We start from the raw sequence: 26,960 nt of genomic DNA, 5'->3' as shown, positions 1-26,960 counted from the left end.
CCTATAATCACTAGTTTGCATAGGGTGTTTTCATCTTCACATAACACCATGACACAACCTTCAACAATCTTTTTACTCATGTATACAACACCAATTGCATTTCAAACTGGTTCCCAATTTACAGGGTTCAATGGGCTTCAGGCGTTGGGTACACTGACACTGGAACATGGGGACGGGTATAGGATCCACTGCCTTTTTTATTTAAAAAAACCTAATTTTTAATATTTATTTAATAGAAAAGCAAGCTGGACTTTAAATATGCTAGGACCAAATTGCCATTAAGTCATTACGGGTATGCTTTCGAGCATGTGATATAATATGAAATAAACATGCCGTTGTAATTTACCTCCTCACTGTGTACTAAATTAGAACATATATGGGGTGTAAGGAAGAACAAATAATTATGACAAAAATTTACCTAGCATTTGCATGTGATTAGTTAAAACCCTACCAAATCCAAGAACCAAATTATAAACACGAAGTTATCTGTACGACGACAATAGCATACCAATGCACACCCATTTTGTTTCTTACTGGGTGCAGCTTAAGTAATACATGTTTTCAGTTGGGTAACTCCGACTGAGGCATACGATTTACACCCAAAAGATATATGACATTCCATGAGATAAATAAGGTTTACTTAGATGGTTCGCTGTTTATTGCAAACGCACTGATTGGTTGAAAATTACCATTACAATAATCTTGAATTTAGAGTGTATAAAAGATCTGTCGAATTTGTCAGGATCCTCAATGAATTGATACCACTTCGGAAGTAACAAGTGTTGTGGTAAGACTGGAACCCTCTTTGACATCTGTGAGTATAGAAGTTAAATGCTTTGAAAAATTATCTTTTTGCAAATTATCTATGTATTTTTCGTTTTAAATGACGGGAAATTGCCATAAATATTGTCGATTTCCATACATTATTTGGGCTTTTTGTCAAACGCACAAAGGTCTGTTGCCATGGTAAACTTCCTGATTTGAGTTCTCAGAAGTCTAAAAATTGTTACAATTCTGACACTTTGCATGCAGTGTCTAACGACATATATGACTGATCTGGTCCTTACAAATAATTGGTATTAATGTCTTGTAGAATGAGTCATACTACACATATTCATTAAAGTGCGCAAAAACAGAAGCGACCAATATGAGATACAGTGAGAACAGGGGAGCTGCAGATTTCACTTTTTTGAAAATTCAATGTCTATCCAATTTCCCGTATAGTTTAAAACATGGAGGTCTGTCACCGTATTTAGGGTTTGGGATAAATGTAAATTAAGTTGAAAATCTGAGGCTAAAAGAGGCTTCAGCTGTATGGACAACAAATTATATATCATGATTGGTGCACAATGTTTCTGTCTTTAAGTCTTTAAGAAAACGAATTCGTATATTCAATAGGATATTCGATTGATTTATACTCTTGAAAATCTCCCTTCTTATGTATAGTCCTCTATTTGTTCGTTACTTTTTAAAGTCAAATTAAAGATAACATGGCCCTTTAGCTATGACTTCATGAATATCTTTTTTTTTTTTGTAATATTTAAATCGCGTATTTTTTTCCAACCGACTAGCCATATCGGTATAAGGATATGCAAAACCAATATGTGTATATCGCTTATACGGCATTTAAGATTCAATTTTAAAAGTACTGGTATAAGAAAAAGTGTAGAATTGTGCAAAGTAACACTGATAGAATAAACAAAAAAATTTTTGCATTACGATATTATTTTATTTGCCTCTAGATGTGAGGACAATGGCACTATATAGCAACATCGGGAATTTTCGACCAAGTATATGGCGAAAAGTTATATGACTTACGATTTTATTTTTGAAGTTGTTCATGGAGTTTAAATTATGCTTTTAGAAGTTGACTTTTATATGATATTTGAGTTCATTAGAAAATAAATCTAATCAGTCAGTAAACCTGAAACCAATATGGGGGCCGTGTAGTTCGAAAGAGTATAGCGAACCAAATGGTATAATATAAACGTAAGAATAGTTTATTACATCCACATTGATTTTACCGGTCATGTGTTTTTACATCTCTAGATTAATTTTCAGCTCGGGAAAGAACTTATAAATGCTTAAAATCTAGCTACAAGTAAATTTGCCCCATAATTAAATTGTTCCAGAACTAGATTTTATAAATACATTTACTGGGTCAACACATTTCAAACAAATAATACCCAAATGTCGGAATAGAATTATAAGGATTAAACCGCTATTTTTGGTCGTTCATGCATGTATGAACAGATCTCTCCACTCCCAAATATTACAAGAACGGTCTTCAGCCGTTCATTTAGTTCAGGAGCCCCAAGATGACCGAAAATAGCTGTTTAATCATATGATAATTATAAAATACCAATAAAAGAACATTTACAATAACTATGACATGAAATTGAATTTAAAAAGCCATATCAACATTATTAATGAAGTTCCAAGTAACATTTTGTTCTCATTGTGCACGTAACGTCAAAAAGGTACTTTTTGACTAAAATAAGTGCCAACCTATATCATGATGAAAACCTCATATTATTATGAAGCTCTTTTGATATTTTATGATGAAACTTGTAAAGATGGGGCTTTTAAATTATATTTGAATGAATAAAAGGGTAATCTTGAAACGAATGAATACAAGCGTAATCTTAAAATAAGGATATGTTTATATTTACGCAGGGTTGAGTTAAAAGGATACTTGGTTACTTAAATAAAGATTGTTTTCCTAAACAGAAAACCAACGATAACAGTAGATAAACTTTAATCTCCTTGTACTTTTGAATTTTGGTTGCACCACCTTTCTTGACTATACATATTATTTTTTGGCTGAGCCAGTATTTTCCATAATACTGTAGAGGATTATAAATGGGGGACATCAGATGATATCATTACAATATGTAAGTTATATTGTTTGTTACAGACTGAGTTTTATTTTTCAAGTGGATAATAATCAAAGCAATGGTAAAAGTCAGTTGCAATCAATTAACACCATAAAGTGGATCGTTTATTGAACATAATCAAAATCAATATGTTTATATCATCAAGATGTTAAAATTATACCACGTGACACAATATACTTGATTGAATCTTGATCGAATATAACGTATAAAAAATATACCATGTGACACAATATACTTGATTGAATCTTGATCGAATATAACGTATAAAAATTATACCATGTGACACAATATACTTGATTGAATCTTGATCGAATATAACGTATATATATTTGTACCTATTTACCGTATACGTAGAAAGAGTCTATGTATAGCTTTTTACACATGCATTTGTCGGTTTTAATAACAAAAGCCTTAGAGTATTGCTTCAAATAATTACACTTTTATGATTTTTAAAGTGATCAAGCATAACGATTTATACGTATTGTGTCTAGCGGAATTTAGTTTACTGATAAAGTCGTATATTTGTCTTCAATAACTATTTCAGTTCAGATATTTTTTTTTCCGACATGTAATTTATTGTTTTCTTTTTTCTTTTGGCATAAAAAATAAATTGAGGCTATGAAGCCTGCAATTTACGAAGTTGACTCAAATGTATCAAATATAAAATACAATCTGGAAACGACAAAAATGTCGTCTTATTCACAACGACAAATCTTCTAAAGAAAACTTTGACTACTTTTATTGGATAAGAATACAGAGTGAAGGAATAAATCAATAAATCCTGTACACTGTAGCATCCATCGTATGGAAGGGATTTATGGTCAAAACAAAAATATTTGTACGTAATGCAATTTCGATCATACCACATTCATGTTACATAGTCATTTAAAAAAAAAGAAAATAATCTCCCAAAATGTAGGATTAAATTACCAAATAAAACAAATATTTATTCATGCATTTGCTAATAACTTAATATTCGCATTTCAAATTGCTCTTTTAACAAGAAACTGTAATTAATTTAGTTTCTCTATTCGGTATACGATCCGACTCAGCAATGCATTGTTTTCAGGTTCCACTCTATTGATAGGTCACTACAGATAATTGTATGATATTTGTGGAAATGAAGCTATATTGAGACAAATCCATATTGTTTTTCCTGTAAAAGAGTATATTTTCCAAAACTTTACATTATGAGGATCCACGAAAAAAAATTATTTTATAAATTGTCATAAAAATCCGTAGCCAATTATATAATAAAAAAAATATATCAGTTTTCATAAATAAATGTGGTGCCTTCCCCAAAAACACCAGGTTTTCTAAAATTTCAGGCACTATATAACTTCCAGAAAGAGTAATTTGGCATGGTATTACTGTAAAAGAAAATATAAAGTGTACCTTTTTCTGCTCATTTGTTCATGATTTTATACAGCCAGTTGGTGCAAAGGAGAGAATCAATTCCGACGAGAACCTGAATCTTCCCGGATAGCTTAAAGCATGTATTTTACACCTCTTTTCTCTCACAAGTATTTTAATCTATGTATACACGAATGTTCTACCACATACAATCAATATTCCCACAAAGTTTCTCTTTTTTATTTTTATTTGTTTGTTTGTTTGTTGGGGTTTAACGTCCGAGCAGCAATATTTTAGCTATATTCAGACAATGAACACGAAATGGATGATAAAATGAACATGAAATGAAAAAAAAAGGATGGGACACAAGGACAATAGGGTCGACAAACTTTGATTGCCACTGGAAAAAGGGGGGATGGGTAAGGTCGGACAATTTTTAAGTTTAAAAAAAAGTTAGACCGAGTCAATTTTGTGTATGAAACAGTGCACTTCAATTGCATCTGTATAGTGCAGGTGTAATCTTAATACATATCTTAATCAATATTTCTTCATTGTAACGTTGCTTTGTTTGTCAGAAAAGGGGCGCTGTTAACTCGTGAAATAAAGCATTTACAATCAATACCGGAAGTTTATTAAGTGGATAAGTGTAAAAAAAATGGGGGGAGGATTTTAGAGGCAAAAGAAAAAAAGCCGAACGCTTCGTGGTTTCATGCTTCACAATTTCCAGATAGTTAAGTTAGTTTATGTAAATAATTATAAGCAGAGAGGACAATTTTTGACATTCAAACGTAAAACGCACTATTAGACTGCATATTCCTATCGTGTTAAATAGGAAGGCTTTTCCAGATTACCAAATTCTATTAATTATTTTTCATAGTACAAAAAAGAAAGATTTACAAATTGAATTATGATAGAACAAAATATGAATTTTACATTCGGAATTCAAATCGTTGTTTTTACTGTAAATAATCTGCAAATTATGTATTCGAACAAATTGATTCATTAATTAAAAGCACATGTTTACCTTAAAATCATCTGAACATATCAAGTTACTGACACGTAAATGATGAAGATAGACATGTTAAAGTAGCTGAAAATCATAGCCCATAATTCGGCAAGAGGGGTCAGTGTTTCCCGTTGTGCCCAATGGGCCATTTTTGCACATATTTAAGTACATATATCAGAACATTTTTTAAAGAGTCAACATGATTTGTTTTCGATTCAATCTTTATTCATCTACATCTTATTTGTTATAATATGGATTTTGCAATTCTTTTTTTTAATCATCATTACATGACAAACAATAAATGTGTCATGTATTACGCAATGCTAATGCTCCTACAAAACACATATTTCGTTAATTGGGAAATTCGTTACGGGAAATCTACCAAATAGTATTTTCTATTAACACATTTTCACTTCAGAGTAGAAGATGAATTGCTTAGTCGTGTACGACTTAGTAGAACATTTTCTTGGGAAACTTTTTTCTGGATACGCAAGCCTTGTGTGTAAAAGACCATGGTTTTTCATTTTGATTCCTCTTATGATTAATGGACTGCTCGGTATAGGATTGGTTAATTTGAAGTCAAACAATGATGTCGAGCAGTTGTATACACCGAGCAACAGCCAGGCTTCAAAGGACAGAGCGACACTTCAAAGAACCTTTGCTGATTTTTCTATTAGCAATTTTTACGTTAAAAGCGAAGTAGAAACCGGTCTATATGGCGACATAATTTTTGAATCAAAGACGAAACAACAAATTCTTCAGGCAAATTCTATATCAGAAATGAAACACGTTGTCCACGAAATTAAGGTAATGAAGCATGATGTTACTGGTAGAAGTTTTTCCGATGTATGTGCCATCAGAAACAACAAATGTGTTGTAGATGGGAACATTATATTTTCAAGCTGGTTTTCAAATCATCTCAGTGCTAACAACATACCATATCCTGGGACTGGCTCAAAGTCGTTAGAGGGAATTTTCGGTGACACAATTGTTGTTGGAAATATTTTAAAAGATGCCTCCGTGGCTAAATTTCGATTTCATTTGAGACACAATTCAGAAACATCAGTTTCAGAGTCGAAGAAATGGATGGACAAATTTCTTACCAAAATGAAAACAATAACAGGCAACAATACAAACATCTTTTATGCACATTCAAACTCTCGTGACGAAGAATTAAATGCTAATGTTAGTGGTGACATTGTAATTTTTTCGCTTACATTTCTTCTGATGATAGTATATGCCACCGTAGCAACATCTAACCGTAACTGCATTTCCGAAAGAAGAAACCTCGGACGAGCCGGAGTTATAGGAGTTACATTTTCAATTCTAGGGGCATTTGGTCTATGTTCAGCTTGTGGATTGGAGTTTGTTAGTATTGTTGGTGTAATGCCCTTTCTCATAATGGGTAACTTATATATTTTAATTACGCAACAAAACAGAAATTTTCAGTTATACAATATGACACACGAACAATATTTTAAAACATACACACCACAAGGAGTTTTAAAAAACATACACAAAATGACTCAATCAAACAAGTACCAATTGCAAGTATTGACATTTAATTGTAATTTGGTGGCATTTCTAAATTTGTTTAGTCCACTATTTTACCTTTGTTTTAATATTTAATAATTTTTTTGTAAATTGTTATTACTTTTTCAAGAAAAGATGATTTTTGCCGTCAAGGTTAATTAAAAAAAAACGTATTTCATATTCAAATTAAATTAAAAGGTGAAAGTATTAAGTTGCATGTCCGTGAAAAAAATGGTATTTTTTTTTAATTTATACAACTCTCATTCAATGCAAGCAAAGTTACATATAATTCGTTATGTTTGCAAATTATATATAACGAAAATGATCCGTTATTACTTCAAATAAGGATTTTATGGCATCACAAGAAGAAATAAAAAATGTACTTTTGTATATATGAGTTCTATTTTGTAATCAAATGACCATTTTATAATGGTTCTCGAAAAGTATATATTCTGCCTTTTAGGGTAAAAAAAATGATGTATAGATTTAAACACTAATGATTACACAAAACTTACAAAACATCGATAAAGTTGTTTAAGATCTCTCAAATTAAGAATGTAGACGATTATTTCTGCTATTCTGTCGCAAAACGTGTAACTTGTTTATGTATAATTGGTAATAACAAAACTGCAATGAAAAGTACACCTATAGTCCATATTGACTTTGATAATAAGGTAATATATATAAGGGTCTTTTTGGCGTACCCTAGACCATTCTAGACTTTGTGCAGGCGCGTTGTCATAAATGTCACAGCGCTACGAGTTCGAGTCCCGCTGATGGAACGACCAAAAATTTGCATAACAAATTTGACATTTATAAGATCGTTGGGAATTTCTCAGACCCTTCTATAAGTTTATATTATCTTTCCTGTATCAATTCGATCCGAATGGAGCAGTGTAGCGAATAGAGTGGTCACATTCGGAGACGTTTATATATATATAAAGGTCTGAAAAATTCCCAACAACTGTCAAATTTGCGATGCGACTCTATTCGCTACACTGCTCCATCGGATCAAATTGATACAGGGAAGATATGTAAACGTATATCATCGTTGGGAATTTTGCAGACCCGTATATATACTGTCTCAGCAGTACGAGTTCGAGTCCCGCGGAGGGAACGACCAAAAATTTGCACCGCAAATTTGACAGTTCTAACATCGTTGGGAATTTTTCAGACCTCTCTACACGTTTTTATATCTTCCCTGTATCAATTTGATCCGATGGAGCAGTGTAGCAAATAGAGTCGTCACAATCTGAGACGTTTTATATATATATATATATTAATTAGAGATTATAGGAGTTTATTCATTTGTATGGTCTGAACAAAATTAAACATGCAACATCAGATCCACATATTATTGTAGGTATTGGGTTAGATGATATGTTCCTCCTTCTTTCTGGTTTGGCTGAAACATACAACAGTAAAAAATACCATACTCCAGAAACTCGTATTTGTGCGACCATGCGTTCAAGTGGAGTTGGGATTACCATTACGACAATTACTGATCTATTAGCCTTTTTCATCGGTGCTACTTCATCTTTTAAAAGTGTGAGGAATTTCTGCCTGTATACAGGTAAGCATAAAGCAAAAATAACGTTTTACTTTACTTTTATTCCTACAATTTCAGTATGGTGTCACAAGTTAGAAAATGTAATATGATTGAGTGTCGCACAGGTAAAATCCGAATAATATTTGAGTATATATCAAATGACATATAAGTTAAAGTATTCAAATGAAAAACAATTTCCTGGTATTTTGCCTTAATTAGAGGAGGTGTCAAAGATCAAGAATAAACTTTGATTTGAAATCTAATTAGCAATTTAACTGAAGACGTACACAGTGATAGAGGTGACATGTTTTGATCTTGTGTATATAATTTTATTTCGACCATTTTATCACGCTACAAATACATGTATGCCCATAAAACGCTTGCGTTGTAGTGTATTTTCAATAATATAACAAACATACTGTTTCCGACCTACAATGACAGAATACAAATGAGCAAAGTATCAAATTTTGGTATAAATTAAGTAATTACTATAAACAATTCATGTGGCTTCTTTGAGAAGCTAGTTTAAGTGAAAGGTATGGTCGTAGTCATAATCATTGTATAAACAGCAAATTACAAGATCAGAAAAGTCAGATTGGCGACATATTTGTGTGGCAAATCTAGCCTCACAGCTGCATTTTTCTATGCTTCAACGTACTTCCAGATTTGAGGAACGAAGTTACCATACTTATATACTTATACCATATCAATACAAAAATCGATTTCTATGGTTTCAAAGTTGGCTTAAATATTTACAACGCAGTAAATCCTACTCTTTGTGGTAACTAAAAAGTAGTGTCAACAAAATGTCAGCTTACGTACAATTTTGAGACACAAACATGCCCCATTTATCTTTATTTCATATCCCGTTGAGCGACTCATCGACATACATCCAGACCGCTTCTTTGTTAATTTGGACGAGTTTCGTCAGCAAATTTCATACACAAACGTTTGTCAAAATTAAATATTACTAGTAACTAGTAAATTTCATGACCATCTTCAACAAATGAATGTCTATCCTTCTGTCAATTAGTTTCTTTCTGGGCACGTTTCTACATCTGCAGTTGAATATCAACAACTGATGATTTCAATCAAAAATGTTCTTACAAACAGGATAACTCGTTTAACCATCAATAGCATTGTGTTACTCTTTGCATCAATAATTTTAAATTAAGATATTTTTCTATTTGAACACTTAGACTCGTTGCAAGAAGCTGTAGAATATTACACCAAGGTTTTGCATTCTGTTCAAATCAATAGTGCTTAGGATTTTTTACTGATTCAATATTAATGAAAAACGTTTCTTTAAATCATCTTTTACGAGCTCAATAATGTTTCCATAATGCCCCTGAAAGAAAATATAACAACCTGAATGCCTTAGCTTAAAGGGCTGTCCCAGGGTAGATGTATTTGCCCAGTAAACAGTTTACATTCCCTTAATTTAATGAAAGTGTGCTACCATTAGTGAAATCAGACAATAAAAGCATGAAGAAAATGGGAAAGCATGTGGAACGTTAGGTTAGAGAAATGAAGTTTAAATGATAACACCAGATATTATCAAACAGTACAGATATTTATCTATTAAATGGGTCTCTATCCAAAAAAGAGTCATCTTTCTAACATAGAATCGAATAACAACGACTGAATGTTCACTGAAATTAAAGCATTTCTAGAACATAGTTTTGTTTTCAATAATGCTGTTTCTTATTTCCCCTTATACTTTCACAGGGAAAATAAGTTTTCAATTTGACGTAATGTAACTTTCAACATATATGCACTAGTTGACATAATAAACTATGATAAGGTTGAGAAGCGTAGCCGCGGTTGAATTGAGTGAACTTCACTTAAAAGCAACCGTTTATCTTTCGCACTACAACAGTTTACATGCATATTGCCTTGCATTAGATATTTCAATGAAAATATTAAAATTACTGCCCTTGACTTAAAAAACATCGACAAGATCCCCGACCATGTTTATTAAAAGCAACAAACAAATACAGTAAACTTAATTAAATCAAAACCTAGGAAATTTCAATTTTATTTTACGAGAATGGACCAGTGCAAAAATTAGCCTAATCAGGCACTGTAAAAAAGGACTATGTCATGACAAGCAATATTTACTATTCTTATTGGACAATTTGATGCACACGAAATCAATGGAGAATTGACGATACATCGTTCTCTTCTTTAAATGTGTGTCATGAATTCCGATTATGAATGAATGATCTGCGTTCATTATAACTTTTGCTTTTAAACATCCGTTCAGCACCTGCGTATGATGTGTTCATATCACAACTCATACGATATGCCAGAGCTTGCAGAACTACGCATACTTTTTGTATCGCGCTAGAATTCTAACAAATAGGTTTCTTGAACAGGGTTATGTTGCCCATTGAAGTTAGCACTACAGAAGTTTTAAAGTCGTCATCATGAACTCGTGGATCGTTACGGTGTATCCATCTGCACCAAGAAAACTGATTTGTTCAACGTGCCAAATTTCTTTTCCTCTTTCGTCTACCCCGGTTATTGTGGCGCCCACTCGTTGGTGTGCACTTTTTCCGTTACAGTTTTCTGTGTAAATATTTATCAAAAGCTCTTGATAGTTTTACTAAAGCTTTAGTATACAATCTTGTGAAATCGAATTTCAGGCTCGATCAACATCACTTCCTGTCAGGCAACTTTGTTTGTAGTCTAACTGAGCTTCTCAGGGTCGAATCAAATCATCAATAAACACACATCAATCAGCCAAATTTGTTATCACCTTTATTTCAATACACATACTAACACATATTTAAAAATAAACAAAGCATGATTATGTACATTGAACGTATAGCCGAAATATTTTGTATTCATGATTTCAAATTGAAAAAAAGGTTCTTTATATTGAAAATCATTAAAAAAAGCCGAAACAAAAATGGACAGATATGTATTATATACCCATAATACAAAGACAGCAATGGATCAATTTATATACATAGTATGTGTTTTTAAATATATTTGCAATTGTGTCGCGAAGAATGTCAAATCAGATATTTCGTCTATTTGGCATTGTTTTTCCTGCAACACAGCATGCAGTGTTATCTATAAAAAATAAAACAAAAATGTTCTATCGTTTTATTTGTTGAATATTACATATTTTAAATTTGTATCATAACTATTAATCAAATGGATACATTTCATCATGTGAAGAGAAAAAAAAATCTAAAATATGCGTATATTTATTTTACTCATGTAATGTCTTTTTAGGTGTGGCTGTATTGTTCTGCTACTTGAATTATGTAACTTTTTACATTTCATGTATGTATTTACATGAAAAACGCGTTGCCGAGAAAAAACATTACTGCACATGCCAACCTATTACGGTAAAGAAACTAGAGAACCCATCCAGGATAGAGGACCAAGTATTTAACTGCTGCTGTACTGGTATTTTACCGAATTCAAGGGATGATGTCGAAAGTTTCCTCGAAAAGTATCCAGCACAGAAAATTACCGAATATGTTCTCAGAAAACCGATAAAGATTATCATCTTACTCCTTTTTGGAGTCTATATAGGATTTTCAATCTGGGGATCATTAAACTTTCAACAAGGTCTTGTCTTGAAATCTCTTGTATCTGACGACTCATACTATTACAAATATAGCGAACTGAACGAGAAGTATTTCTCTACTCGTTATATTATATCAGTAACCATACCAACAGAAATTAAATATTCTGACAATGCCACCTGGATAAAGGTTTCAAAACTACAAGACTCCTTGCAAGATATAAAAGAAATTAACAGTGTTAAATCCATTAATTGGTACCAGAACTTTCGATTATCAGCAGGATTTGACGGTTCGTCGGAGCACAATTTCATCGCTTCTCTGCGCTCGAAGTTTCTTCCAACGTCGCCCCAATTTAAAAACGACATTAAGTTTGACAGCGCCAATACATCGATTGTTGCGTCAAGATTCTACATCTTTAGCAATCAGATTTCAGAATCATCCGAACAGGGCAAGTTAATGACAAAAGTGCGAGAAGTAACTGCATCGTCACAACTGCCGAATGCAATTGTTTACGCACCAGCGTTCATATTTTTCGAACAATATGTTGCAATCTTGCCGAACACTTTGCAAACTCTTGGAATAGCCATTGCTGCAATATTTGTTGTTACAGCTATTTTTCTCCCACATCCAGGTTTGATTTTTTTTGTTACATTGACATTAGCAATGATTCTTATTGGGTTGTTCGGCTTTATGTATTTCTGGCACTTGACACTTAGTTCTATCACAATGATACATATCATAATGAGTGTTGGATTCTCCGTTGATTTTAGTGCTCATATTTGTCATGGCTTTATGGAAACAGCTTCAACAGATAGAAATGATGGAGCAAAGGGAGCATTAAGAAGAGCTGGTGGTCCGATTTTTAACGGGGCTATGTCTTCGATAATAGGCATTATTCTTTTGGTTTTATCGAAATCGTATATTTTTCGCTCTTTTTTTAAAGTAATGTTACTAATAATATCATTTGGAGCAGCTCATTCTCTACTTTTACTGCCAGTAGTTCTTTCTATTTGTGGCCCAAGATTTTCTCCGAAAAAAGCATCTACTGGAATAGATAATGCAGGACTTGAACTTCAAAGCGGCACAAGAACAAGACATTAAATGTGATAAGTTCGTGTTGCGTGGTTTTTTTTATCTATTTTATTTTATTTCATTTTTTTTACGTTACATATGACCTATATTTATACAATTATGCCTGATGCAGATGAGCTTACGAGTAAATGATCAGGAAAACTTAATTACTTACATGTGTGTTTTTTTTTTTTAATAATTTTAACAGTTTTTTAAAAAGTGCCTTTTAAATTTTTGTCATCACAAAATATAGATACATAGATATCGAAAAAGTGTAACTGGTTATTAACCTTTCAAGAGCTCAATTGTTATTGTAAATAGTTTGCAATTTTTGTTTGCAACATGAATTGCAAGCATGCATGTAAATATAATAGAAATGAAATAAGAAAATGATAAAAGAGGTTTTTTTAAGATTTGTTTGAGGTAGTTTGTCGTCAGTTAACTCCGATTAATATTAAAAGATCATGAATTTCTGCCTTAAAATAAGTGAAAATAGGTAAAAAGTGCCTATTATAATACTTTTAGTATTAAATATTTTATACTTTTGTCTTAATTTATACCATAACTGTCTTTACAATTTAAATTATATCCTCGGTCAGTACAAGCAAAAAAGCAATATTTTCAATATTGGTGCAGTTCCGATTCTGGTGGTCCGACTTCAGAGTATTGTAAAATACATAGAAGTGTCGGTGACTTGCTGAGGCACATTTAAGAATCACAGAAAACTTTTTGAAACAGTAGGAAACACATCAAGAGAAGATAACGGCAAAAATACCGAAGCATAAAAACAGAAAGAAAAGTCAGGGACATTAGAATACAGAAAACATTATCAAACCATGAAATCAGTCAACACAGACTTAAATGCATGCACATTACAAACAAAACTGGCAATATCATAATAACTGAAGATAAGTAAAACAAAGAACCACACAAAACACTACCGAATTGAAGATCTGAATTCCAAAAAAAAATAATAAACCGTGAGTGACATTATGTTAAGAAAAGCTTGACATAAATATGTTGAGTAATCAAGGAAACCAAAATTCTAGCGGAAATCAAAAGGATGTAACCCAGAGACAAAGGCCCGACATGTAAAACAGACAAATATAACAAAGAACATAAAACGAACATAAAAAAGAGGACCCCTTTTGAGAAAAGATAAAGTAAGTCCAAGTAAGGCTTTATTCTGATAGAAATGAAGAATTCAAATTGCATATCTAAACAGCAAGTGCATGAAATTAGTACATAAATATCCATTAAAAAAAAAAACAAAAACAAAAACAAAAAAACATTAATCATTACATTCACAAATAATCATTCCTTGAGCAGGTTCATTAACTTCATTAACTCAGCATTAATTTTGAAGTTGACGAGATACAAATTTTTGACCGGGGAAAAGAAATAAGATTTATAAAACTGCCTATAAAATTGAGCGATTTTCATTTGTTTACAAAGATAAGTCATTCTGGTATACCACCCTTCTGTCATTAATACCATCAATCTCTAACCCTCTAAAACTTTTTTTTTCGGTCTTACACTCTCCATTCAAATGTCCGCACAAATCTAGTATATCACCCTTAACTTCAGGTTGTATGTGCACATTACCAATCTGCACTTAATTGGGCTTGGTAGAATGAGTATTTCCACTATACGCGTTTGTTCTATTGAGAAATACCAAATGTTTTTAAAAAAGAAAACATGTTATGCTCGACAAGAGCAAGTAATTCGGATTTCAGTCGTTAAGACAGATAACAAGTGCGAATAAACATGATAAATGCACGTTTTCTGTTAACAAATAACAGATACATAGGGCTAATTAAGCATCTTATATGACACCATGCGGGTCGTTTGATCCTGTTTTGACACGAATGTAAATTGGAAGCCACAGTTCCATTGATTGGCTAATTAAACTATGAAAGTTAACTTGTTTTAATATTTAAAAAGGGATGTTATTTTATTACACGATTATACTTTATTTGAATGGCTTTGAACTTTACACAGATTTCAACTTTAATGATGTCCATGTCCATGTTAATATCTATTGAATTTCCTGGGCAGAATGTCTATCGAACTATTTTCAACACTTTAAAGATTAACGTTCTTTATGGTCTGTTTCTTTGGATATAACATCAGCTGCACGTATATGTACAAGATATGCTAAAATATTACTGTTTTTAGGAACACAAAAATTTTATCTGCTTACGTGACCCACCTGTCAAACAATAAACACTTCAGATCAACCTGGATGTAGATAACAACTATCACGCACAATATTGCTGATCCTGGTAAACAGTTGCACATTTACATAGAAATAATCATTTATCAAACTTTGTATAAATACTAATAGAAGATATATTGTGCCAAAGGTCAAAATGAAAACAAAGGTTCAATTCATAACAATCCCGATCGTATATCAAAAAAGTGTAAAACCGAATAATTTACCTAACATCTACCATCGTAAAACATCTACCATCGTAAAACAGTCACGGACAAAATTCCGCCGTATTTGAAAGACAAATCGAAAGCAAACATTTTATATCCCTTTTCTTCGCCTAATGCATCCAAAACTGTATATTTATATTGCAATTTTGACCTTGATTTATATATGTCCGTCATAGTTGTCCCCATATTAATTTTACATATTTTATTCAAAATTGATACATTGGCCCTGATCTGAATCCAAAAGTTTTCATTAAGAAACATAAGTTTTATAAAATTCATTCCACTAAATATCAAAGTCCCAAACTTGATAGTAGTAATAAGAATAATGATAAAAGTAATGTCAATTATAATTAAATAAATATGTTAGTATTGGATCTGAAGCAATTTCCTGTTTAAGGTATGCTAATATATTGGATGTCTGATATACTTTTGTTTAAGTAAACTTATGTTGCTTTAGGCTACTCAGTTTATATTCATCATCATAGCAAATTATTTGAATAATCGATCTGTAGCAGATAAATAAAATCGATTTTCTTCACAAATCTAATATCTGATCGTTCCAACAAATACAGATTTTGGTTTGTCATGTGGATATAAAAGAAAGTATTTTCAAAATAAGGTAGAAGCCATTGCATATGAAATTATTTTATTTTGGACAGGTAGTCCAAATATTTTAAAACCCTTGATTCTCACAAATGATAAATAATTTTTCGTTCTGTTTACGAATTTTATAAATAAAGAGTATCCAATAGTTATGCAATTGATTTCCCACAAGGTATTCCAAAAGATAAATTCTTGTTTGTTTGAACTGAATTTTCTGAAGGGTTGTAACTAGTAAAGGGTAATGATTTTGTGTACATAATGATAGCGGCTGATAATTAATAGTATGTAGTTTGGTAAACTAGTTTTGTTTCTGAGGGCCGTGTATTAAATCGGGTAAACATGGTTTCTTATATGTCAACATTATCTTTCGACCTGCAAATTGAATTATCAACGGTGTAGTGGGGGTCATATAGGTAGAACTAAATTTGGTAAACGTGGTTTCTTATATGTCAATATAACCTTTCGACTTGCAAATTGAATTATCAACGATGTAGTTGGGGTAATATAGATGTATCAACACTAGGTAAAACAGACAAAAATTAAATAAATTTCCATTATTTTATTGCAACTTTTACATGTAAGTGAAGTGCGATATGATAAACAGGTCGAGACAACTACAATTTTGACTTACACTGTACGTATATATAACGAAAATGGATTTATTGAATATGTCAAAAAGCTAGCAAACCCCACTAGGATGAAATATCGTAGCTCAAGGCCACTTGTAGGTCATAAATGAAGACAATAAAAACCCTCACACCACAGAGCAGGCTACAGCTAGCCCCCAAACAAAAAACACGCTCATGTACAGCGAAAAAGTATTGCCTACTTCTACAGCTCTATTGACACTTTAACAAACGTAAACTATGATAGGACTTGTTTTCAATTTTCCGTCAATGTTTCAGTTCTGATTTCACTTTATTTCGAAAACGTATTGGGTTTGTATGCTATTCTATCGATTCCATACTTACATAAGAAAAAGTGTGGAAATTAATTTGGTCTTAAATAGTGTATTAACGGTCAATCTATTCATGGAAATACCAGTTTATGCAATACATTCAATACTTTAGTTAAAACGAAGTTGTTAGGGGGATATTCAAACTTCTGGTATATCATTGACTTGATTGGAAGGTCATTCTGGGTCATCCCCTTTACGCTTACATGTATTTAATGTCCTTATACATTAAAATGTATAGCAAAACTCTCGACCTAATAAACAACGTTAAATAATCATTAAAATGATTGTACGTTTATCCTCATTTATCACATATTATTCAGATAACAGCACCAACCATGTCTAAATGTTATACCAAAGACTCTATATACGACGAATTAAAACTGTTTACTTAACTTTAGAACGGTTATCATTCATGATACAATAAGAAACTTAATGTAGTAGGATGTTACCATGTCATAACTTAAGAATGTCTAATGCTGCATTAAAGAACTTGCTATAAGGTAAAGTGGACGAAACTTGTTATACAAAGTCGTATTTTTATTTACACATGCAAGTTGAAATATCAGAAACGTAGAAGACATTTATTAAATACCTTTTCTATTCGGTTTAAATTTGCCGAAGTTGTTTATGTGTTCCCTAATTTCGAATTATTCTTATTTTCCAATTTTTCTGCTCAACTGACCCAAAGAAGTTTTTGGATTTATTGCCTAAATTAGGCTCTGTCGCCAGTATTTTTCAACACTATCCAACTAAAAGGAACCACCTTGACTGATTTAATATTAGTCAATAATCATGTGTAAAAAGCCTTAACGTAAGATCAATTTTGTGTTCCACGTAAGCCCACATGCTTCTGAATTTGCCTTATTGTGCGTGTCAGAACATTAAATCATCTGAATCCAAAAGTCCCCATCCCCGTTTCAGACGATCTAATCGTTTGTGGCGTACATGTCTGGCTTCGTACACAATTTGTTTAAAAGTATTTATTGACGTGAAAAAGTATATTAAACTCAATTTTATCCGTTTAAATATTGAACTTATGAATATGAACTTTAACTTGATGATGTAAATATTTGATAGGAAATATACAATGGGGATTCAAAGGGGATGGGGAAATCTCAATAGGGTATAGGGAAGGGGACAATGAGGAATGGGGAATGGTATATGGTGTAAGTGGGAAGTTTATACCATCCAAGTGCTGTAAAGACTGGGTTCTGCAAGAGCTCTCTTTTTTAAAATGTTGGAGGGGAAAAAGCAAGGTTGTAATTATTAATATTTGAGATAAATGCGCTAAGAACTCTTCCACTAGCTTTTCAAATATTTCTATCTGACGAAACATGCTTTTATAACCTTTAACTGAATTTGTATGGCTGAACATAATTTTCTTTCTACCATGGATTGGAACATTCTGTTGATCATTGCATCCATAAAATGTTCCATAAAAACTTAGATCAATGAAATATTTCGTTGGCATTGTCACAAGAATCATTCAACAATTAAAGTTTAATTAACCTTACTCTGGTCTTAAAGTTATCAGCTAAAAATGGAAATAAAAAACGTTTAAAGCCTTTTAGTGAAATTATCTGTAAGCAGGAATCCTCAAACTCTTTCATGTAACCTATTAGGACTTTTATAGAGCTTTGTATGTCGTCTTTATTTTTTCAATCTCTCAAAGGTTGTTTTAGATGTACCTTGGAATAAGTGGTTTTACTCCTATATTCAATAATCATTGTTGTGGTTTTTTTTAACAGTTCATAAATGAAATTACAATTTTTTTTCAAGATACCATAAGAAACAATAATCCAACTTTCATTGGATTCTGTCTATTAGCTTTTGGGAATTTTTGTTATAAAAAGACTGAACATACAATGTAATAAGTGCTATATTCTAAAGACCTGGTATATATGGTATGTTCATATATAAGATTCTAAACTACAAAACATAGTTAGTGCATTTAAATTTACCGGTTTAAAATACCTGTGTTAGGGATTGTGGTAGGAAGTTCTGATAACGACATAACACATTTCAAAATAGACTAGTCAATTGATATCTATTTACGTCTTATATCACATTCAAGGTCAGTTGAATAAGTTTAAAAATTAATAATAGATCTTATTTCGTATAGTCATTTTAACACACTAATTCAAATATATTTCAAACTATAGCGTCAATACATTCAATTCAAAAAATTTACCATCTTACTTTCTTTCGCCCATGAATGGTATACTATGATTTGCACATAAACACATATTAAAAGAGTAATCATGGGAAATCCGGAGTCTTTTAAGCGTTTAGAGCATTGACTAGGATGTGATTAGCATCCTATATTTGTTACAAAAACGCTCACCGACTTACACATATGATGTCAAATGCGGATTCAAACAGAAAAGGAAACCTACGAAAGAATAAACTATTTTTGTTTAAATTGTGCTGTTGGCCACAACCATGGTGTATCAAAGTGTCGACTACAGTTTTGTGGCGACATTGCTTTATTCCGAAGCTGTAAAGGTTATGCACAATTCAATATATCTGTGAACCCACGGCAGGTTCTGGCAAAATAAACGTACGAGTTTTGACATATAAACTGATAATGCAAAGCTTGAGAAATACACCATTGAAAAATGGCGGTTAACATTCTCAAAATGGCAGTTAGCGGCATGATTAGCTCTAATACAGTTCGCAAAAAGCTGAATATTGGCTTTTTTGTATTTTGTCGTGAATCTGCAAACTACATTTTTATCGAAGAAACTAGAAGTAGTGAAATCTATCAAAGTGTCAAAATAGAAACCCAGTTTTCCTGAAGTAAACAGCATGTACGCAGTAAACACGTTTGTCATATTTCCCTAATGGTCATGCCTGGTTGATCAAATCAGTCTATTCTGAGAAAAAAAAAGAACTTAATGTTTGCTTTCTTTTCTTTTTTTTTGTCTGTTTGTTTGTTTGTTTGTTTTTGTTTGTCTTTATTCTTAGATTTTTATGACAGGATGTTCCTAACAAAGAAATATGATATTGCATTGCAAGGAATTTTCAACAGATATGGTCAATTCATCGCTAAAAATGCAGCTTCGGCCATTTTATTTTGCATTCTACTGAACGGACTTCTCGGCATAAATATAATTTGGATGAAAAAAGTAAAAGACATCTCAATCTATACACCGTTTAATAGCCAGGCACAAAAAGACGGCATACGAGTTAAACAACAGTTTTCGGATTATACCGGAACTAACTTTTATGAACAAAGCTTACTCGACACGGGAAAGTATGGAATATTAATAGTAAAGACCATAAATGGCAGCAATCTTTTGACAGCATTTTATCGAAATGACTTGCAAAAGCTTTTTGATGTAGTTAGGAACATTTCAGTTTCATCCGATGGAATAACCTATTCTTATAAAGACTTGTGTGCTAAGCGTAACAATGTGTGTGCCACCAACTTCTCTGTTCTTGAGTCGGACTTATTTTGGACCAATGTTATAAACAATGATGTATCCTATCCTGTCTTTACCGATAGTCGTGGAACACAAGAAGTATTATTCCAAGTTTTTGGAGGTGTTAAACTTAATAACAACAGCAAAGTAAGCTCTGTGAAAGCATTTAAAATGTCTTTCTTCCTAAGAGAAGATCGCAGACTTTATTCTCAGCTGGCTAGTCAATGGGAAAACAAATTTGTCCAAACCTTTAAATCGTACAAAAGTGATTGCTTTGACGTAGCTTTTTCAGTCTCAGATTCACTTGGTTCCGAGCTGAATGCAAACACAAAGGGAGATGTGCGCTATTTTTCCCTCACCTTTTCATTGATGATTACATACGTTTCTTTTGCTGCTGCAGGTGGGAACTGGGTATCTCAAAGAGGTCACCTAGGCCGAGCTGGTGTTATAGCTAGCGGATTGGCAATATTAGGTTCTTTTGGAATTTGCAGTGCCATGGGCTTTGAATTTGTCAGCTTAGTTGGTGTAATGCCGTTTCTAATTATTGGTACATGTCTATATATTTTTGGTGTTTTTTTCTAACATTCTTATCTAGTATTATCAAGAAAAAATCGTTCACAATGTGAACATTTTAAAGGTCTTTCCTTATTGTCACATTGAAATGCTTTGTAAATAAATACCATGCGAATACGTTGGCACTCGTCGTTGAATTGTAATAATATCTTGTTTGTGGTGGTATAGTCACTTTAGGTTGAATCATTTAAATTCGTTGTTAAAAAAATGATGCATATCAAAGACATTGCCAAATTTGAGTACACTGCGATCTTTTGAATATGAAATATCAAACAAAGTCGAATAACGTATTTGTATTTTAGGATAGAATAGCTGTCAAAACAAATGTCAAAAATAAACTAATTACCACTACATTTTGTAGCAAAGCAACAAATACACTAATCACACTATCTTTGTGTACGGTTGCAATGACTTTAAGCAAAACAAAATAAATAACTGACTGTTTCTATACTGATTTTTGATTTGCTGTTCCTCAGGTATTGGTGTTGACGACATGTTTATATTCCTGTCTGCACATTCTGATGCTCCACTTAAATGTTCGCCAGAAGAACGAGTTGGAAAAACAGTTGAATCTAGTGGTGTTGCAGTTACTATAACTTCGTTGACCAATATTGTTGCGTTTACATCCGGTGCCTTATCTTCCTTTAGAAGTGTTCAACTATTCTGTGTATACACAGGTATTATATGAGATATTAAGTAGCTGTGTACGTAAGAATCATGCAAAATCTGAGAAGTGTGATACACCCCAAAAAAAGGCTACATATTTTTATTTTTGTATTTAAGTCGTTTTATGGGTCTATATTATGAAATGTGTAATAATTCATTCAAATCTACCTGCTCTTAAGAGACAATCAACATTAAAAATCCAATAGATTCTATTGTATTTGAGTGTCATTTACAGAGTTATCTCGCCCCGTGCAGGTCCGGGTGTTAAAAGAATAGGCCTGCAGCAGCGCTAAGCTTGTCGTATAAGGCAACTGGGATGTGTGCCCCAGGTGGTGGAATGGGGTACCCCTGGCGTGTTACATGCTGGGGTTGTCAGGCTATAATACGGAAAACCTGACCGCAAACCATAGTGGTGCACCGTGTTTGGAAAGATGCCACGTTCCTCGCACGTTAAAGAACACTGCTGTGGTATTCGATAGGAGTAGGAACCTTTGCGCTCCGCCACAGGAGGCTAAATTGCCCGACCTTACCCATCCCCCCTTTTTCCAGCGGCAATCAAAATTTGTCGACCCTATTATCCTTGTGACCCATCCTTTTTTTTCATTTCATGTTCATTTTATCATCCATTTCATGTTCATTGTCTGAATATAGCTGAAATATTGCTCCTCGGACTTTAAACCCCAACAATCAAACAAACAAACAAATACAGAGTTATCTCCCTTAATTTTGAATTCTACAGTGCATTCTATACAATTTTTATCTTCTATGAGCACGGGTTATACGAAAAACCAAATGTTAATTTCTGTTTACTGAAGCATTTTGAACAAAATATCAAACATAAAAATATGTAGGCTTTCCAACCATGTATCACATTTTGCATGATTCTTAGCTTGAATGCCAATTAAAAACAAACTATTATATCGGGAAAAAATACATAATACATACTACTTATATAATATGACGTCATTGTCATGTATTTGAAAAATGTACATTTGAGAATAAGCCTAATTATAATCAAGCCTATATCAATTGGAATTATGAGTACTTCTCTTCTTCATTTATCATATCAGTGCATTTGATTCTTGATTTAGAATACCACTTGTTTTACCTGTTCAAATAAATAATTTTGAATATGTGCTTAATTGCAGGTGTTGCTGTTTTTCTTTGCTATATAAATCAAATGACGTTTTTTCTCGGTTGCTTGGCCATACATGAAAGGAGAGTTGCTGCAAATAGACATTGCGTTACATGCCAACAGACAAAAACTTTGGATGCCCTGAAGGCAGAAGATGCTGGTATTCATAAAATCATCTGCTGTAGTGGTGGACCTCCAAAATCTAGAATTGAACAAGAAAGCCTTTGTCAGAAACTCCCATCACTATTTATTCCAAGAATTATTTTGAGAACACCTGTGAAATTATTCATAATGCTTTGCTCAATAGGCTATATTGGGACATCAGTGTGGGGAGTAATGAATTTAAAGCAAGGTCTCCTAATTCGTAACCTAGTGTCTGAAACTTCATACTTTCAAGCCTATAGTAATTGGAATTATGATAACTTCCCGGCAACGTTTATAATTTCAGTGTATCTGCCACCTGACCTAGATTATTCAAACATAAAAACAAGAAATAAAACACGAAACTTAATGGAAAAAATATGCCAGGACCAAGATATCAACTGCAAAAATAAGATTGATTGGGTTTCAGCGTTTACGTCATCAAAATGGTTTGATGACACAAATAAAATCAGTTTCTGCTACAACTTAAAAGCATTTGCCGCAATGAATCCGATGTATTCTAATGATTTTGTCATTTCCGATGAATGTAATATAGTTCATAGCCGATTTCATGTATTTTCGAAAAATGTAAAAGACACGTATTTACAGGGTAAACTTATGCAACGAATGAGGGAAACAATAAGCGAAGCTTTCCCTGGGGCATTTACTTTTTCACCAATCTACCAATACTTTGAGCAATATGTTGCTGTTCTACCAAATACTTTACAAACTGTAGGTGCGTCTGTAGCAGCAGTCTTTTTAATAACTTGTGTCTTTATGTCTAACCCTTTTGTTATTATATATGTAACAATATCCATGGCAATGATCATGCTGGGGCTGCTTGGTTTCATGCATATTTGGGGACTATCTCTCAGTTCAATAACAATGATTCATGTGATAATGAGTGTTGGGTTTTCTGTTGATTACAGCACACATATATGCCATGCTTTTCTAATTTCCGATGGGGAAACAAGAAATATTCGAGTAAACGAAGCAATAATCCGTTCTGGGGGTCCTATTATGAATGGTGCTCTTTCGTCTTTACTTGGTATTTTAATTTTGTCTGGCTCAGAATCATATGTTTTTAATTCTTTTTTCAAAGTTATGTTTTTAGTTATTATATTTGGTCTGGGACAGGCTATATTTTTTCTCCCAGTTGTTTTGTCCATAGTAGGTCCAAAAAAGAAACCAAATATACAAAAGCAAGTTATTTTCACATTGGAAGAAAAGGGGCGGGATAATTTCGCGTTTAGTGAAAAACTGTAGTGTAGAATAAACTTCAAATGTGTGTTTTTTTAAAACTATTGTCATACAGAAAATTGTAACAATGCATATTTGATCTACATTAGTTATACATGTACTTAACAGCTGTCAATTTTGGTTAAGCATTTTATCAATAAAACTGCATTTATCAAGCCGTTGAAGTGATTATACCCATGCTGTTAAAACTATATCTATATGTACTTCACATAATGTTATATATTAAATCGCTTTTACCCAAACCTAAGTCAAACATACCATTAAATACAAGAAGATCAAATGAACATTTTTGTACGAATAACCAAACACCAAATATGCAATCTGTTTAAGCGTTGATTATTGTATACATTTTCATAAAAACAACTTATACTTTAAGCTTTTTTATTTGTTAAAGTTTATATGAAAAGCTTTTAAAATTCAAGTTTACAAATCTGTATCAAATTTTATTGACTGTCCGAAAAATTCATTTAAAACCGGCTCATCATTTATTTTCAGACCATGCTACGTAAATGAATAAATCTCATCTAGCAAAAATTGCCTAAAAATTAGGACACTATTCTGCTTCTCGTGCTTTCCACTCAAGGAACATAAACATAAAAAGAATTAAAAAAATAAAAAAATAAATAAAAAAAAAACATAAAAATAAACATAAAAATTAAAATTAAAAAAAATAAACATAATAATAAACATAAAAATTAAAATAAAAAAATAAAAATAAACATTAAAAATAAAAAAATATAAAAATAAAAACATAAAACATGTCAGTTACTTCATTGGCAATATTTAAGTTGAAGAGAAAAATATATATCCTTCTATGGAAAAAATCAAGACAATTTTAAACCCTTCAATTTCCTTGCTTTGAATTTCAGACTAATCTAGGTTTTGCCTTATGACATTATATGCCTTATAATCTTTATAAAACCAACAATTCATAAATACATGATAAAACTTTCCATGAAAAAGGGTAATGTTCTTATACAATTTGTGGCTGTGAGTTAATTTGGTAAAAAAAAATCGATTGTTTCATATTTGGTATGTGGTTTGTATATATTGGGCATACGCTGTAAGCGAATTTGGTTGCCAACCGATATCAAGTTCCTGAACAACCTAGTAAAGCAATATGTCTAACTTCAGGTAAAGAACGGAAGCCTATAACGCCTTATTCTGCCTACTGAAATAATCGGTAAAAAAAAGTTATCATAAATTTGGAAGAAGTAATGGTGTAAGTCATATTATAATTTTCAATTTCGTGCAATTTTATGTAATTTAACAATTCAGAAAGGAGTGCAGAAAAACCATCTGAAAGGCTAGTTAGTAAATAAAGTAGCATTTTTAGACTCATTTGCTACTTACGTCATAGTGAGATCCAGCGTTAACCAAATAATAAAAAAATTAATAAATAATCAAATAGAGTCTGAAATGATCGGATGTCGATTTTGAAATAGCCTCTGCTATAAATATGCTTTAACGTGAATGCACTGACTTTGTATTGATCGAAAGCAATGGTCAGGTACAGTTCTAAGTTCTCTCAAAACTGCTTTCTCAAAACAAAACAAAATCTCCAATACATATACATTTACAATTTGCACATATCAAACATGTCCCTACATGTATTCGATATCGCAAAGTTGAAATATGCAAAATGTTCGTTGAATTTTTACTCATTTTTGTGTGTATACAATCTTGTTGCTCTTGTATATAATGTAAATTTTACAACATTTATTTCCTATTTAATGTACACCTACACATACACCAAATAAAGATGTGGGTAATTACAATACCCGTAATTATATCTAAGCTGTAACCTGATGAATTACTTTGATGCACCGCTCAAGAGAAAAATGAATGTTCAGTAGAAGCATATCTGCGTTTTATAGGCTAAATGTAGTTTAAGTATCTGTAATAACGTGCTAACTATAAAAATATCCACGTTTAATAGGCTACATATAGTTTAAATGTCTGTTATGACAGATCTAATCTAATATTTGTGCCAAGCGGTCCTGTCGTGCTAATTGTTGTCAGCAGTAGAGCTTTTTGTCGTCCTTTCGAATAACTTCAGGCAAATAGTAGCGTCTATATTTTGTTCGTAACGAAGTTGACTTTTTTTTTTCAATCAGCTGCATCCATCTATGTCTTTCCAAACTTTTGCTATCCGACTCTTGAAATTCTTGAGAAATAAAAGCAGGCGCGTCCCGGGTGGTGATGCACTAGTTATAGGCTGTCAGATTTTATAAGCATGGCCTGGCTGTGAACCATTTCATGTTTAGTGGTATGAATATCCATGTGACATTTATTGAAATTAGTTTTTGACATTGAATTTAAGATCTTTGAATTTAAGATGTTTGCCAAATCCTATTTGCAAATATGTTAATCTTCGGAAACTCTACAAAGGAAGACCCCTCTTACAATGTTCCGGAAGAGGGAACATTTTCACGTCAACTTTTAGTATCAACCTTTGTGTTATTAAACTACTAGATTTTGTGTCAGTTTATTTCCAAACATTACAATATTAGATTGGAATTTAAAAAAAACGAACTGTCTTTTTTCATCTAAAATTGAAGTGTGTCACTTCTGAGCGTCATAACTTCCCTTCTTTATTCCCATCATTTTCGACAGCGGCAGGTTTTCAGCCGTAGACTAAGGAATGCATGTTGACATTTCATCAAACATTCTGTAATCTCTGACGGCCTGTCCGTCTCTCGGCTCCAGGCGAAAGCAGGAGAAAGCGGGACAGTTACTATATATATATATATATATTTATATAGCCTAGCTGGCCGAGTGGTCTAGGGCGCTGGACTTACTG

General features: G+C 32.4%; 2 protein-coding genes across 4 annotated transcripts; both read left to right on the top strand.

Moving 5' to 3' along the window:
* Positions 1-698: 698 nt before the first annotated feature.
* Positions 699-13,499, top strand: LOC148596827 (patched domain-containing protein 3-like). 3 transcript variants are annotated; one of them, XM_088563785.1, is made up of 5 exons: positions 2,731-2,894; positions 4,327-4,389; positions 5,675-6,661; positions 8,153-8,362; positions 11,585-13,499. In XM_088563785.1, exons 3-5 carry the CDS (start codon positions 5,683-5,685, stop codon positions 12,982-12,984), a joined length of 2,589 nt encoding a protein of 862 aa, XP_088419911.1. In that variant the 5' UTR covers positions 2,731-2,894; positions 4,327-4,389; positions 5,675-5,682; the 3' UTR covers positions 12,985-13,499. The 3 variants fall into 3 exon arrangements, with proteins under 3 accessions (XP_088419913.1, XP_088419911.1, XP_088419910.1); XM_088563787.1 differs by lacking the exons at positions 2,731-2,894; positions 4,327-4,389 and adding an exon at positions 699-814; XM_088563784.1 differs by lacking the exon at positions 4,327-4,389 and having other exon boundaries at positions 2,732-2,894.
* Positions 13,500-17,434: 3,935 nt separating this feature from the next.
* LOC148596826 (patched domain-containing protein 3-like) lies at positions 17,435-24,312 on the top strand. The gene is made up of 4 exons (XM_088563776.1): positions 17,435-17,457; positions 19,938-20,929; positions 21,432-21,632; positions 22,770-24,312. Exons 2-4 carry the CDS (start codon positions 19,939-19,941, stop codon positions 24,161-24,163), a joined length of 2,586 nt encoding a protein of 861 aa, XP_088419902.1. The 5' UTR covers positions 17,435-17,457; position 19,938; the 3' UTR covers positions 24,164-24,312.
* The last annotated feature ends 2,648 nt before the right edge of the window (positions 24,313-26,960 follow it).

The sequence above is a fragment of the Perna viridis genome, chromosome 15 (assembly GCF_037379345.1).
Source record: "Perna viridis isolate PV_CMFRI_1.1 ecotype Kerala chromosome 15, ASM3737934v1, whole genome shotgun sequence".
Classification (NCBI taxonomy): Eukaryota; Metazoa; Mollusca; class Bivalvia; order Mytilida; family Mytilidae; genus Perna; species Perna viridis.
This window is presented reverse-complemented; position numbering and strand designations above follow the sequence as displayed.

Bases quoted from the DNA above. Each gene is read 5' to 3' on its own strand.
- LOC148596827 (XM_088563787.1), top strand. From the start codon at position 5,683: ATGAATTGCTTAGTCGTGTACGACTTAGTAGAACATTTTCTTGGGAAA. The intron at 6,662-8,152 runs GTAACTTATATA...ATATTATTGTAG, and splicing joins AATGCCCTTTCTCATAATGG to GTATTGGGTTAGATGATATG. The intron at 8,363-11,584 runs GTAAGCATAAAG...ATGTCTTTTTAG, and splicing joins GAATTTCTGCCTGTATACAG to GTGTGGCTGTATTGTTCTGC.
- LOC148596826 (XM_088563776.1), top strand. From the start codon at position 19,939: ATGTTCCTAACAAAGAAATATGATATTGCATTGCAAGGAATTTTCAAC. The intron at 20,930-21,431 runs GTACATGTCTAT...GCTGTTCCTCAG, and splicing joins AATGCCGTTTCTAATTATTG to GTATTGGTGTTGACGACATG. The intron at 21,633-22,769 runs GTATTATATGAG...GCTTAATTGCAG, and splicing joins ACTATTCTGTGTATACACAG to GTGTTGCTGTTTTTCTTTGC.